This window comes from Falco punctatus (assembly GCF_963210335.1).
Source record: "Falco punctatus genome assembly, chromosome: 1".
Classification (NCBI taxonomy): domain Eukaryota; kingdom Metazoa; phylum Chordata; class Aves; order Falconiformes; family Falconidae; genus Falco; species Falco punctatus.
The window spans coordinates 53404030-53419983 of record NC_137580.1 but is presented as its reverse complement, the minus strand read 5'-3'; the positions used below and the strand labels follow the sequence as shown (position 1 = coordinate 53419983).

The window sequence follows — 15954 nt, the reverse complement described above, 5'->3', positions numbered from 1 at the left end:
TACTGTTGTGAACTGGCAGAAAAGAGAAACTTGATTGTTCTCCTTGACAACAGAGGACAAAATAGAGATTATTCTTCGGGCTTTTGATCAAGAAACTAGAAACCTATTATTTTAATGCAGTCTACTGTGATTTCACAAGAATCTAGAGCTTTTAAAATATAAAGGGGGTGAAGTGTTTCTTACAGAGCAGAAACAAAACATTTAACACTGATAACAAGCTGAAAAATGTTTGTGGTTTCTTAAACTTCAGCAGTAAATTTATTTATTACTATGTGATGTTGGTTGGCCACATTTCTGGTGCCAGTGAGATACTTTTTCTGTTTCTGCATGTAGGAGAGTAACTTTTTAAATCAAAAAAAAAGGGGGTGTGAATTGCCATGATAAATTGCTTTTAAAGCACATAGTAGGGTGCTTAATTAAAACTGAGACTTTTTTTGTTAAAAATGCCAATTGGAAATTGTGAAAATACTGAGTCAGAAGTTCTCTCATGGTGCTGTCCTATAGCAGTAACATTACTTGAACTCTAGGAATAACCTGCTTTTGTAAAACTGCTACTTTGCATTTTAATACACGTTGTACTTGAAAGTAGCAAGTAGGAAAAGCTTTCTCCCTTCTGTGTTTATAGACTTTATAGAGAAAAGAAGGTAAAGAGTTATCTTTTGTTGTGTTTTATGTTTAGGTGGAAAACTTGGATACCCAGATAACTGAAGAACATAGATCTAGGGGAGTACAATGTAAATCTTCAGGAACAATGGATAAAGGAAAATGTAAGTGATACAGAACTATATGAATTTGTGTAAATCTTTTCTGCAGCAAAAAAAATGTTCTACTGCGATTAGGCTATAAAATGGTATTTTGGTGGAAAGAATCAAATACAGGGAATTCCAAGCTCCAAAGAAATTTTTCTTCCTAAAACATCTTTTAATATTACTCTTAATATATTTGGTAAAAAATATGGTAACAATTTAGTACTGCACAGAAGAGTATTATAATAACTTTTTCAATTATAGGTGAACAAACTTTTTCATTTAGTCTTTAAAATAATTACTAATTTTATCCTTTTTAAATAAAACAAAGGGAAGGAATATGAAGCTGAGGAAAGATGACCATCAGAGCAAAATCTAGCCATTCAGTAGACTGTGTGAAGCTGGATGCTTCCTTCTGTTAGATTGGAGAGAAGAGTTAAGTTTTAGTGTAACAGCTGTGTAGAAGCAAAAAGTGAGAAGGAAGTCAATCCACTGAATGGCATAAACATTTCTAAGTTAAAGTTAGATAAAGTTAACTTAGAAGTAAATTAAACATCTTGTTGATGCAATTCTGAGACTGACTATGTAGTATCTGTTCAAACTCTGCCCTTGACTGCTTTTGTCTTTTTTTCAATGTCAGGACTATTAAAATAAAATAAATAAAGCAAACCAAAAAACAGTAGAATAATTAGTAATGTCGTGTTTTTATAACAGTTTTTGTTCTGCTTCTAAGAATTTTGATTTAATTAAATGAGTAATTAGAAGCCGTGCCATATTTGTTATAGAGTCCTGTATAGCATTAACTGTTTTCTCTGTCTCTGGGTGAGTTGAAGTTAAGGTTGATGTTTTCTTTTTTTATCTGGTACCTGTCAAATTTCTATTTTGAGCTTATTTTTAAAAACAAACCCCACCTCTAAGATATAAGAAACATGGAATTATTTTTACAGTTTTAAGTCTTTCCCTTTCAAAGAGGGTTTAGTATAACTTTCTGTTCATATTTTTGTAAATAAGGTGCTGTGTATTCGGAATCTTTTACATCAGCTCATCATTACTGCTATTTAAAAGTGGCATCAAAATCTGACAAATGCAGAAAGCACTTCTTTATACATTTGAGCTATTGTTTGTCTTTGCAGGCAACCAGCTGATTAGTCAGGATCTGAGAAAAGATGATGAACAAAGTCAGTGTTCCAAAGCAAAACCTGGTAACATCGAGGTATTTTCAAGAACATTTTTATTTAATGTTCTGCAATTGTAATGTAAATACAATGGAAGTCTTTTAAGTTTTTATTACTATAGCAATTTATTTTGGGAGGTATTGTCATTATTAGCTGTAAACTACTTTTGCATTGTCTTGAATACAAAATAACTGACTATAGAATGACACTCACTTTTCAAGAGGGAGACAATTAAAAAAAAATAAATAGGGCAGAGGTCTGTGGTGTTATGCACAGCACCTCCTTCAAGATGCAGTAGACAGATTTGCACAATAGTTGGGAGCTTGAGATCACATGGAGTATTGCTGGATCCCAGCTCTCCAAACAGTTCAGCATCTTCATGGTCATACTGATCTGAGATCTGCAAGAAGGTATCAGACTTTACCTGAGTTCTGGGTTTGCACTGATCCCTTCTCAAGTCAAAGTGGGAATTCAAGTCAAAATAGATGTTCCTTTTAAGAGTACATCCAGAATATTTGGGACTACCTCACCCATTGATTTTGATGAAGCTTCTCAGCATCAAAGTTTTTAAGAGACATTAACAAAATCTTGGTGAATAAAATAACTACTTATGTATTGGGACGTAGGTTGGGTTTTTTTAGCATAAGTAACTGACAATGATCTTTAATTTTGTAGTAAGACACTCTTTTCTTTGTTGTTTCAAAATAACATAGGAAGTTATTTCAGGTGATACAACAGAAGTGTCCGAAGAAATTGATGTAATGTATACACCTCCTAAAAGTACTATGGAAGAAAAAGGTAATGAAACTGCCCATTCTGGGCAATTTTCTGAACCCATACTGAATGATAATTTTTTCTCATTTTGAATGATTCTGAGAGAAATTGGGGACTTGATCACAGTTTGATCCCAGCAAATATTTGTGTATATTCTCTAGTTGCTGTCAAATAATGGATTAATCCCAGTTCCTTCAACAGTGAGAGCAGGTTTGGTGTTTCTGCTGTGCCATCACCCATCCGTTCCATTACTGCTTCAGTATGTACCTTGAGTAGGAAAGCTAATAGCAAATAAACAGGTGGATAGGGAAATAGCATGATCAGGGTAGGTGACAAGAAAAACTTCTCCTACCTCTAACCACAGATAAGAGGTGTCCTTCAATGGAAAAAAAAAAAAACAAACCACATGTTCACCATCAAAATCAGTCCTGTTTGTTTCCAACCAGGAAAGAGCATGCAGGTTCCACTGTCGTAGTTGACTTAATTGCACTAAAATAAATAATAAAAGATTATATGTCCATAGTGTTAATTTTGGCTTTGATGTAACTTCACTCGGTCTTTGTGTGAATGGTGTGAGTATCTTCTCTAATGTTAGTTTGACCTATTAATAGTTTTGTCTCTCCAGTGAGCATGTTGACAAGTCTGAAACTGTTCTGCAATGAGCTTGTCTCCTCAGCTCCCTGTTTCATGACATGTGGGAGAAAATTAAGTAGCTTGTATTTATCTTACCATTTTACAGCAAGTCACACTCCTGAGCTTTTGGTTTTACCTTAAATTAGTAGACCTGTCTGATTCATCTAATGTTAGAGAAGTATTTTGGTAGACCAGTTTGTTGCTGCAAGGCAAACTGTTAATTTCTGATGGATGTTTTTAGGGAATTTGGGGCTGCAAACTGAAATAATGCTTTTAGTGCAGAGGTTGTGCCTTTTACCTTTTTCTTTGTCTAATAAAACAAAGGTGTACAGTTTCTCTTCTTGGGTTTTTTTGTATGTGTGAAGATGAATTTACCATTGAACAAGAAATGTCTGAAAAGGAAAAGCATGGTCTAGAATCAAATGCAAATTCTCCAGAGGTGAGTGGTATTATTCATATTAACTAGCTGAGATAATGCAGGTTCACACTGAAAATAAGTGCTTTGTCTTTGTATATTATTTATAGGAATACTAAAACTTTGACTTTACCAACACAGAAATAACTGTGGAAATTTATGTTTGGTACTTTACAGTACCAAAGACTTAGGTAATTCTGTGTCACAAGGTATAAACTCACAGACCATAAAGCACCAGTGGCTGATTATTGAAGTAGAAGTAACTCCCTTCCTACATTTAATAGTCCTTATAAATTGTGTAGAAAGCAATTCTGTAGGGTTGTATTGTTTAAAAATCATGTTTTCTGAAAACCTTGTAACTGAGATGTGGAACATTTAGTCATTAGTAAATACGACTTGGTTTTACAAAAATACTATCACTCAACAATTTTAAAACCTTTTGTTATCTCATAGGCGCATATACTTGTGATATTCTATGGTGGTGGTTGTAAACAAATGCCTGAACCCTAGAGATTAAAACTGTTGGCCCCTAGAAATGACATAGGTCTCATAAAGACGTTGAGTTTTTGTCATTTGTGGGTTTTGCTTCTAATCTGGAAGCAGAAGAAAACTTTAAGTGAACAAATGTAACCATTTATTCTTTGAGTTTCAGTTAGATGCCTTGCAGGGGGAGGCATCACTTCAGTAATGCTGAATGAGGCACTTAACCTTCTTTCCTTGTAAATAGGAGAAAATCTGTTACTGGGGATTTTGTGGTCTGAGATTGGGGATCTTTGTGATCTGAACATCTGACCACATTCATTACTTAGAGTTGTCTTTCAAAGCTTAAACTTCAAAGGAAGGGGCCTTTTCTACTAAAGGCCATGTTTATATAGAGAACATCACTAATCTGTACATTGGGATAACTAGTATACTGACTTTTTTAATAGCACTTGCTCAACTGCTATAAAATGTAGCCTGTGCTGTATGGCATTGGGGAAAGGGGCTCACGAGATGCAAAGTTTGGAGTTCTTTTAGGACTGAAAAGATGTGGTGGGATATATAGCATAAGGCAGCGGCATTTGTTAAGACCGAGTGATAGAGTTGCTGTGGGGAAGGGGGCAGAAGGCACTGTGTTCTCAGGCATGCTTTGTGCCCAAGGGCAGCCACAGAGAATTCTGTATAATTGGGAGTTGTCTGGTTTCTTTTCAGCTACATCAATGGATTTTGTAACAGGCAGTGTCTCTTCCTATGAAACCTGCCTCTGTATTTTCAAACTGACAAGCAGTACTGCCACTATCGCATCATGAAGTTAGCAGCAATCTTTTGTATTGTATTGTTCAAATGCTATATGTCAATTACAGCAACTGAACTATTTTTGTCCTTTAATAGGAAAACCAGCCTGTAATACTGAAACGGAAGAGGGGAAGGCCTCGTAAATACCCTCTTGAAGCTGTACAGCCTGGTGGTAAGTAGTTCATAATACCTGTGCAGAAAAACAACACAAGTAGTGACATTCAAGTTCTGAATTCATATTTCTTCCCTTAGGTGGGGAGTCAAAAGCTGATATGAGCACTGGGAATGTAAGTGCCTTTATTTTGTTTGAGTGTATTTAAACACAGTAATTCAAGAGCCATTTATCTGTTTAACAGTTAACAGTATTTCAGAAACATGGAAAACTTGGTAATGGAGTTCAGTCTAAGCAAACAAAAACTAATAATAGTATCTCCTAATACAGCAGAATTTGTAAGCAAAATAAACTATTAAGTCAGAATATGGCAAATAACCTAGCAGGATCAGACTTAGTACAACATAATACAAATCTAAGTGTTTCACTGGCTATTAATACACTTGTACGCAGGGTGAAACTCTGATTGTGTGCGCACATGTCTTTTAATTTTTGCTGAGAATAGTTTTGGCCTGAAGAGCAAGGGTGACTTTGTTTCGAAAACTTGAAAATTTTTTCCCCTTGACTGAACCTATCATAATAATAGGTCATAGTAACTCTTAGTATCTGTAAAATAAAGTATTGTGTAAATCAGTTGTATTATCTGTATTTTACAGTATGGACAGTTCATTCAAAAGATAGAAACATGCTGGTTAGTAACTTAAAAACTCATGGAACATACCACTGTCTTTTAAAGCTCAGCAATATCTTGATTTCTTAACCCCTGTGAAGTACATTCACTGCTAAGAAAGTATTCTGGTTGGGAGTGTTTCTGCAAGCCAGTTAGATTGCAGCACAGGGTAGTAATAGATCAGGCATATTTGTGGAGTATGACTAGTTGGATTTATTCTGGTGAAAGGTTCCACTCTTGTGAATTCCCTTATGTCAGAATCAATGTTATTGCGTAGAAAGGAGGTGATTTTAAAATCAAAGTTGTATTGAAACTCATGTTTTCTTCCTGCTTGCCTGGTGAGCACCAGCTGGCGTGGGTGTCAGAAGTCTTGGTAATTCACCTAGGTTATAGGTAGCAGGAGTTCTTATCCCTGCTTGTTCTGTCCCCACAGCATTTAGGTGGCCCTTTGAGTCCTGTCCTTTCTACGTCTGGTGGAGTTTTGTTTCAGAATTCCTAATTTTTCCTAATTGATTCCCGCCCGCCCCCCTCAAGTTCAAATTGCAGTTTGAAATGCAGTTTGAACTGGTGTGGGTTTTGGTGTTTGGGTGGGTGGGATTTTTTATTTTGAGTTTGGTATTTTGGCAGGGAGGCATTGTTTGTGGTTTGTTCTGTTTTTCAAATAAATTTAAAACTGATTTTAAATTACCCCTCAGAAATAGATACATGTTGGCACCCTCAGTACTGGAACAAAATTATCTTGTTCTAGTTCAGCTGCTTATTTAAAGGTCTTGTACCTCTTAGTGATGACTGATTGCTGTGTTAGTCAGCTATGGGCTGGCTCCAGGAGGAGCGCTATCTGCCCTTCATCTGAGAAAATGGTTCTGTAAGGTGAGATACTATCTTTGCATGACAGTTTCCCCTAGGCTGCTTTGAGAACATGTTGCTATTTCAAAGGAAGCGTAGACATCCTAGTGTAGTTCAGTGATGAAAGCAGCTGGATTTTTTTGACAGTCAACATAGGAGATTATGTAATTATACATAGCTCTTTCTGCATTCTGAGTAAATAAAGAATTCTGGTGATCTTGTAATTCTGCAAGCCTGTTGGTGATTATATAAAGGGACTGCACTTTTTTTGTACTGTTGATAATTAAGTTTTTAGAAATATGTTTGAAACTCCTTTTAACATTGTGTCTTTTATTGCAGTGACTTTAGTGTCAGGTTGCAGAAACTGCTATGATTTGTTTATGGGCTGATTTGACTCATTTCAATTTTCATCATGAATGGAAAACTGCATGCTACTGTTAAACTCAGTAAAAACTTTCTGTATGCTTATTAGAATGTTCATGTTTTCTAGATTTGCAGGTATGTTCTACTATGAATGGAAGCAAGTTTCTGTGTTTTTGTAATATAATTCTGGAGTTTTCTGGTTTTCTTTGAATTAAAAACCCCACCGTTTTTGGGTTTTTTGTTCATTTCAGCTGCAGTTTCCTATCTTTGCAAGTAGAGGGAAAACACCTCAAACGGGTAAGCAAATGGCATCTGCTTTAACAAATAAAAGACAGAAGAAATAGAAGAGAGTTTTCCAGAAAATCACATGGGTCTGTCCAAAACATCATTTCTGGCAGTCCATGTTATCTACATATGAAAACATCTGAGTAAACAGAACAGTGAAGACTTGTCCCTATTTCCTACTGAGTTTTTAATTTTAAAAAAGAGCAGCTTGATAAGAACTTGTTTCAAAGACACAGCAGCACTGTTAAGTGCTGAATAATACACTGCAGAACATACCAAATAATTAGTTTGTTTGGATAGGCCCATGATAGAGCTTCAGAGGAAAGTAGGTACCACATCGAACTGGTTCTTAGTGACTGCTTTCCATTTCTGCTTATTTTCTTGCATGCAACAACTATCAGTCATACTACATTAACTGCTTTAAAATTTTCAAATATTGTTCAGTTAATTGGATTATCTGTGGATATGTGTCTAAAGAGCTTAGTGGTAGCTTGGGACATTTCTTTTTCACAACTGCTGTAAGATCTTTAGAAGATGGCTGCTTAGCTTTACTCAGAAATGTACTTTTAGTGCTTCAAACAAGTCAAAGTGAGAGACTTCTATTTCTCATATTCAAACGCGATTTGCAAGAGGTCAGACTTTGAATTTTAAATGGCATAGTTAATTTTTCATGTGTATGGAGTCTGAACTGTACTGGTTTAAATGTGTTTTTTTAATTATGGCCGTTCATAAAATAGACTTTAAAATACATTCAGAAAGCAGATGAACCTGAAAGGCAGGTTAAAAAACAGTTTGTAAACAAATGCAAACATTCATGCAACAAATCTGAGAAAACAAGTCTTCAAAACAAATCTTCTGGAGCTTCCAAAAATTTAGGTTTCTACAGAGGTATTAATCTGGCTGCATTGCACATATGGACTATTCCCTATTTTCTCTGCATTTTTTAAAATGTCAGTTTTAATCCACATGCTTCAGAATTGTCTCTGGAGGATTAGGTGGTTGTGTTGTACTTGGTTTCTGCCAACTGCAAAGAGAACAGACAAGAATGCGAAAAAGGTGTAAAAGTGCACTCTGGTTTGCTTTTTATTGAAAAGGACAGACACCTGATTTTGTACCTAAAGCTTAAATTTAGTGTGTTAAGTAGCATTTTGTTTTCCAGGGAAAAGACTGTTGATATCAAAGCAACTAAGAAGAGTGTGTAAAGTGGATGAAATATCCTGTTAAACTTTTTATCATATGTTAACATTCATGTGAGGAAAGGGGTCGAAAACCCCTGGCAGTGAAAAGAAAACAAAGTGGAATCCCTCTGTGCAGTTCACTTATTCTGGTAATTTCTGGGTGTTCCACACAAGCATTTGCAATAGGGAGAGACTCCATGTAGAGCGGGAAGCAGAGTTTCTTTTCAGTGAGTACAACTCATGCAGTTACGAGACATCTGGTTTCTGAAGGCAGCAGCCTCCCATAACACTGACACTGAACTTGAAACTGAAACTATTTTGCACTAATCAGTAGTTGTTCTTGAAAATTTAGTGAGAATTTTAAATACTATAGCTTACTGTTTTTATACTTATATTGAGGCAAAAGTACTACACTCGTATATTTTAAAGAGAGGGTTAAATGTCTGTTAAAAGGCATATCTTGTAGTTACATGGAGTATTCTTCAATCAAAAATCATTTTGCTGCAGATTTGCCAAAACATGCCAGAATTGTGAAGTATCTGTCTTTTGAACACAACAGTGCTAATAAATATTGTTTGTGTTGTTAGACTTATTTTTTGTTAAGGACTTAATACAGTGGACAGTCCTATGCTTTATTGCATTTCTTTGTTGATTAGTTAAACATCTTTGTGTTTTATTTCATTTGCTTTTGTGTAGGGGTTTTTCCCCATAACCTTAACAAAGGAGGTCCAGAAAACTTGCATGTGGATTTTAGAATATTTCTGCTCTGAGATCTATTTTTGATCCATTGCATTGACATTCTTCTGTTTGTTCTATCAGTCTAATTGGTAATGGGTTTACAGTTCGTGTCATCTCTTGTGTAGCTTTCAGAAATCAAAAATAGGCAGTAATTTTATGGCCGGGGAAAAAAGGTATAAACATTTGGTTTTCTTTAGGTTGCTTCTCTCCTTTTATTGCTAAAGATTTTCATTCTTGCAGTGTTGCAGATAATTCCATTTGACAAAGCTCAAAAGCTTTGTAAAATAATCTTATTGTAGAGTTAGTCAGGGTAGAAGTGGTAAGCATCTACCACAGAAGAGAGGCCGGGTTGACGCATAAGTTGTAGAGTTATAAATGTGTTTTAATATCCGTAGGCCAGTCTGAGAAGTACTGAATTGGAAGTAAGAAGTACTTCAGCAGAGGAAGTAGTGTAATTTGCATACCAGGTTTTAGATGGGGTTTAAGTATTGTCTTTTTGAGCTACAGCCATCTTGGTGCTTCACCGTGGACATAGTTAAGCACTAGAACAGATTGCCTGGAAGACCATGTTCTCAGAGACTTTCAAAATTGGATTGAACAGGATCCTCAGTAGTATGAGCAGATAAATTAATTTAGCCATGCTTTGAACAGGAGGTTGGACTAGATGACCTCCAGAGGCCCCTTCCAAGCTAAATTTTTCTGTGATTCTGTAATTGGTTGACAGTAGTTAAAAGGGGTAAGTAACTTTTGCTTTTCCATTAAAACAAAACAGCATATACAACAAAGCAGTAAATAATGTCAGTCATATAAAGCCTTACTGCTTGAAAAAAAACCCTGATCATTGTCCAAGTCTCTGTATATAACAACAAAATACAACAAAGCCATATTCTAAATTACATAGAGACTTTAAATGTTTTCTGAGCTTCCATGATGTTTATGCAAAGTTGACAGAGTTTGAAAGAACTCCTTTTTAAACTGATTGGCGAAAGATTTGAAGTTCAGGATTACGTTTTGTTCTTTCTTTTTAGGTACAGACTTATCTAATAAGAAAGAAACAACAAATGTAAGTGCAACCATTTTAATTTGTAAGTTTATAAGCAGTATGTAATGAAAAATGTCTGTCTTCTATTTAAAATAAATTGGTCTTGCTTTACTCGCTTCCATTTTATTTTTCAGGAAGATGAAGCTGAGAAAGCAGAAATGACTGTGCGTAAAAGAGGAAGAAAGCCTAGGCGTTCTCTGGCTCAATCAGAGGAAACTGGTAAAAACATAAAACTGCTGTTCCTAATAGAAGATAGTACTGTGCCTTTTTGTTTACTAATAGCAACAAGATAAGCTTTATGCAATTTTCCTTTCTTGAGGAAAAATCATTGACTTACAGCTAGTGTAAATATTATGTAAATATGTGTAAATTGCTGTAATCTCATGTCAGAATTGCTACATCCCAGATGCTTCTATAAAGCCTCATGAATTTTCTATGAATTCTGGCTATGAGCTGCATAAGTAAACTATGGTGAATGTGTTACCAAGATTAAGTCAAACAAGTGTGAATTAAAAATGTTGAAGCATAAAGGAAATGGAAAATCACTTACTTAAAATGGGATTTATGAATAGGATACCTTTTCTAAACTAAGTGTCCATATCCTTTTGGAGGGCTTTTGGAAAATTATAGCACATGTGTAACATTTTACATGGACAGAAACACTGGAGCCAGAAAGAAAACGTCAGAAATTAACATCTTCTGAGGACGAACTAAAAGAGCTGGAAGAAGGTGAGGAAGAAGATGGTGAGGAAGATGATGAAGCACATTCTGGGGCCACAACTAGATCAGCCACGAGATTAGAGGCTCAAAGGTAACTGTGTGTAGACACACTGATGGCAAGTTTTTTTTCTACATTATTCTCAGTCATCATGGGGTTTGTTTGGGGGTGAAGTTTTTTTTGTTGCTTGCTTTTTTGCCCCCTCCCCCCCCCCTTTTTTTTTTTTTTTTTTTAAACTGATGACAGCTTCCCAAATAATTTTGATTCTAATTCTAGTACCACTCTTCTAGGGATGAAGATACAAAGGGGAGGTGGGGAAACTGTTAGGGTCTCAAAAAGCATACTTGAACATGTCAGAAAGGAAGAATTGATGCTGTTGGCAGTCTATCCTAGTGATGTCTCAAAAGTTGAAACTAAGTGCATTATTTATTGATAGGTAAAAAGGGACTTCTGACTTGACTGTGCAATTCACTATCTGATATTTGGAGTTGGAACAAGGTGAAAATATAATTACCCTTGTCTTTCTCTTTTTCCAAACATTATCCAAGTTAAATAGGTGAATCTGCAGTAGTGGAGGATTTGATTCCTAGTATGGTGGTCTGCAGGCTCAGAGGGCAACCTTACTTACTGCAAGACTCGTGTGGTAGCAAGATTTCTGTTTTCAAGAAGCTGTTCTTCATCTCCCTTAGCACAGGCCTGTCTTTTTGCAGGCAAACTGTATTATAGCAGAGCTCATCCTCTTGACTTGGTTGTGGAAACAAAGATAGATATCAGCTTTGGGAAGTTTTGTTTTCCTGTTGCTGCTTTCCTGAACAAAATTGGAGTCCAGGCTGTGTTCTTCTTGTTTGTCGTGCAATTTCTGTAAATTCAATGGATTTGCTTCATTTGTAAGGATATTGTATTGTATGTTAGCCTTTGGAGCTTATTTGAAGCACTGTTCACAGTATGCTCTTGAGCTCAGAATTTCAGAGCTGAATCAGAAAGCAGTTATGTAGTCTTCATTTAAATAAAAACTGTGAAGGATTAACTTTACCACTTAGTAAACAACGGTTTGGTTATGGTAAAGGCAAAGGGACTTCCTTTAGTCCCACTTAATTTTTAACTTTAAAATTGTAATAAAAGTTTATAGATATTACTAGTTTTCTGATAGCTTGTGGAAACATCTACTCTTTTATTTATGATTTGTTTGGTTGGTGTCTCAGATTTCCAATGCTATCTTTCTAGCTCTTGACTGTAACAAAGCACCTCTATCTTAAGGTGCTGCAAACAGTCTGCATTTTGTAAGTAGTGTTTGGGAATAATTCTGTGGAAGGGGAGGCTGCTTCATCTTCAGCATTGCTAGATTATAGTTTTCTCTGACTTAAGTAACCTGTTTTCCAAACTATGAATTAGGTTGCTAGTGACCAGTTTTTCATGTTTCTGAACGGGTGGATACTGAAGCTGATAAGAGTTCTTTCTTTACACTGAATAAACAAATTCTCTTCTTCTGCAGCCTGTTTGCCTTTGCTTTTGTTTTTCTGCTAGTACTACAAGCTATTTTATTTAAACATGGTCAGTTATGTACCAGAATTATTGCAGACTTGGAACAAAGATTTTTATTTAGTTAAATAATAAATATTGTCAGTAAATTAGCCTTTTGATTCTGCATTTGATATGAAAATACACAGCTCAGCATTGCAGTTTGTGTCTCAAAGCATGCAAATGTATTTTTCAGTTTCTTTTGGTAACTCTGATTTACTTGTTGCAAATACTATGCAGTCTTAATTTTCTGGGCTTGCAATACAAGAAGAAAGTGATTTGGTAGAAGTATTTTGTTATACATACATTCATCATTCTTTTGTATTACAGAAAGCAGCCCAGCAAGCCAACCACACGTGCAACTTCTAAAGGCAGCAGTCCAAGTTCAGTTTCTCCTAGAAAACGACAAAACCTAGCAGCAAAAAAAAGATCTCCAAGTGATATAAAAATTAATAAATCTCCTCCATTGACACAGTAAGTATTTAAGTTGAATCTACTTCTGTTATTTGTTTTGGAAGCTGCTGCACTGATAGTTTCCTTGTATGTAATAATACTGCTTCAAAATCTGAACAGCGGTCTAGCTGTTCTTGCATTCTGCTCCATTGTAATATACAAAAGCTTTTGAAGGTTTTTCTTCTGGTTTATGTTTTTTATTTTTCTTCATTTATTTAATATTTGGAAGGCTAGAATTTTTTTCTTTGTCCTCAGAAACCTCTTAGGAGAATCTGAAAAGGCTGTTATGCAGTATTTTAACTTGAGCTGTGATTGTTTCCTGAATACTGTGGGAAGAGCAGCTGTAGTTCAGGTTAAAGCAACATACAATGACATGATTCTGATGCTTCAAAGGTCTTGCTAAGATCAGCTGATAAAAGAGAAGAAACTGAGAGTCCTTATGTCAAGTTTTGAAAATATTTCCTTTTCCCTCCTTCCCTGGTACACTTTCTAATTTTTAAATTTGAGGTCACAGTGTAGAATCCCAAGGGAGTAATAAATGGGATGCACAGTTGCTAGTTTACCCGTAAAATTAGTTATATGCCAAATACGATTAGTTTTCATCCACTCTGAAATGTTGCAATATCTTCCAACTGAACCTCAAGAACATGTGTATCATGCACTGATCGGCTGTCACAGTTCACCTCATGTTAATTACTGCATGGTAATGAATAGCCAAGAGTTTAAGCCACACTTTTAATTAGTTGCAGCAGAACTGTGGCAGGCTTATATATGGATGCTTAACTAGAGGTAAAGGTACATGATGCCTGCCCTTTACTCCCCCTTGTGTATGCAGGACTGAAGTCACCATTGCTATTCTCCCGTAAGAGAGGGTATGAGATAATGTAGTTCTTTATATTCTGTTATAATCCACAAGTCTTTCCAAAAGAAAGAGGAGGGAGGAGGAGAGGTCTAGCCCCATATTCTACATCAGAAGCACTCTCCAACATACAGAATGAGTATGCAGTGTCCTGGTAAGATGTGATGGGAGCGTGCAAGGGTTCCCTGTGGTCTGTGCTTGTGTGTAATGTTTTAGTAGTAAGCTTTTAAAAAATATATCCTCATAATTCATCAGAGATAGACAGCTAAGTTCCATCTTCTAAACAGGATTGTGCCTGATGACCCTTTCTGCTAAAATAATTATTAATCCTGCTTTTCAGGTTGAAGGTGCAGTCTACCAAGCGTAAGAGGGAAGACAGCCCAACAGTAGTACGGAGAAAAGGCCAGCAGAAAACAGAGGAAACACCACTAAAGAAAGCAAAACGATAATCTTTACCAGCTAGTACTGTTCATGGAAGAGTCAAAAGAATAAAAACATTTGTGCTTCTATTTTTTTTTAAAGCAAAGGGATTTGCACGTGCTTGTTTCAGAGCTCTAAGTTAATCAATGCAGTACTTTTAAGTTACATTTTAAACAGCTTTATAAACTATTGTTTATACAGAATATTATGTACATTTATTTCAGATGAAAAATAAGTTTACTTTGTATCTGAATGAAAAACAAAGTAGTTATATATTTTATCACTGACTTGGAAAGTTGGAGTTTCCCAATGTGACATGCTAATGCAGATGCTTCCAACCCATGAGGCACCCCTGGGCCTACTAAGACACTTTGTATATAAACTTGTAAAAATAGGTTGTATTTTACTCTGTGTATGAATCTAATCGATGATGGACATTTTATTTATTATATGGAAAGCATTGGTCTGTAAACTTTAGTATATACCTTAGGTTTTTTTAATTATATATTTTACATTCTATGCAGATGTCCGTAGGAAACTTCCCCTCCGCTCCCCCAGGGCTGTCTAAAACCTGAAGTTCTCTAAAATATGCTCAGACAGTCAGTAAAGTATTTTTCTCGCATGCATTAAAGTAGTTTAGCATAGTGAAAGGGACTTGGCTCCTTTCTGTCCACATTTGTGACAAAGTATAACATTTAAAATGTAATCTTACTAGATTATATTTTCACTTGTGAGTTTACTACCAATCTCAAGAAACAAATAGTATTAGGTTAGATTTATTCACAGTCAGCCAACACCACCCTGAAATGAAACAGTTTTATTTTGCAACTAAACATCTGTTCTTTCAGTATTTGTCTTTTTCAACAAAGAGGGACCCATTGAAATCAAATTTCACTACTCCTAACTATAGAGCTTCAGCATTTTATGTTACATTTTATACACAGGTATTAAAAACAGAACCTGGTATTATTGCCAGAATCTTTTTTTAATGTATATTAACTCTGGTAAGAGCAAATGTTCAAGTGACGTTGTATATAAAGTTAAACTTTTCTTATGATCAAATGTGTCTCTTGTTATGGTGTGATGAGTTGCCAAACAATCTGAGATTATTTTAAGTGTTTTGTTGATATTCTGGTTTATAATTAAAAAGCATTCTGGGGGGGTGGAATTTTACTTTCTTTTTGTTTTTCTCTTTTTCTTTTGTGAGGTTTTTTCAACTTGTTGTAAGGCAGATGTTTCCGTCAGATATTCTGCTTGGTTTCTTACTGAGATTTTTATATAAAAATTATAAAATGTTTGCCAAAAATCTGAGTTGCCATATTTTATTATCCTTTCATTGTATTGCTGTGGAGCTTGTTACAAATGTATTGGGTTGGAGCCATATCTATAAGCTTTACCTGATCAGTGTCTTTAAATGTTTACAGGTGCTTATATTTTAGTGATACAAACAGCAGGGGAAGGACCCAAGTATTTACTTACCTGGCTTAGTACATCTGGGTAAAAGCAGGTGCACACATGATTAGTTTCCTAACTAAACTTGAGTCTAAAAAAAGAAAACCTCTTTGCTCTGAAAATTATCTCCTTTTGATTTCTACCTTAACTCTGCTGCCATACTAATGTGTACCTTGCTAACATGCTGCTGATATATACCTATATATTACTAACTCTGATGTTTATGCACTGCTTCATACACAGGTGCAGGATAAGTTGAGTTGTTTTGGGTTTTTTTTTACC

The 15954-nt window shown here is 35.5% G+C and overlaps 1 protein-coding gene across 7 annotated transcripts in view; it reads left to right on the top strand.

The window, feature by feature from the left end:
* BOD1L1 (biorientation of chromosomes in cell division 1 like 1) overlaps positions 1–15526 on the top strand; it is a 39736-nt gene extending 24210 nt beyond the window's left edge. For 3 of the 7 annotated variants that reach the window (XM_080393110.1, XM_080393109.1, XM_080393108.1), the window contains 12 exons: positions 680–767; positions 1880–1959; positions 2635–2719; positions 3694–3767; positions 5115–5190; positions 5271–5305; positions 7261–7306; positions 10239–10273; positions 10387–10471; positions 10910–11063; positions 12819–12962; positions 14141–15526. In XM_080393110.1, coding sequence (XP_080249236.1) covers positions 680–767; positions 1880–1959; positions 2635–2719; positions 3694–3767; positions 5115–5190; positions 5271–5305; positions 7261–7306; positions 10239–10273; positions 10387–10471; positions 10910–11063; positions 12819–12962; positions 14141–14249 — 1011 coding nt within the window. In that variant the 3' untranslated portion in view covers positions 14250–15526. Of the gene's footprint in view, positions 1–679; positions 768–1879; positions 1960–2634; positions 2720–3693; positions 3768–5114; positions 5191–5270; positions 5306–7260; positions 7307–10238; positions 10274–10386; positions 10472–10863; positions 11064–12818; positions 12963–14140 lie in introns of those variants that run through there. The other 4 variants (XR_013929067.1, XR_013929068.1, XR_013929069.1 and 1 more) reach the window with 4 other exon arrangements.
* Positions 15527–15954: the final 428 nt, after the last annotated feature.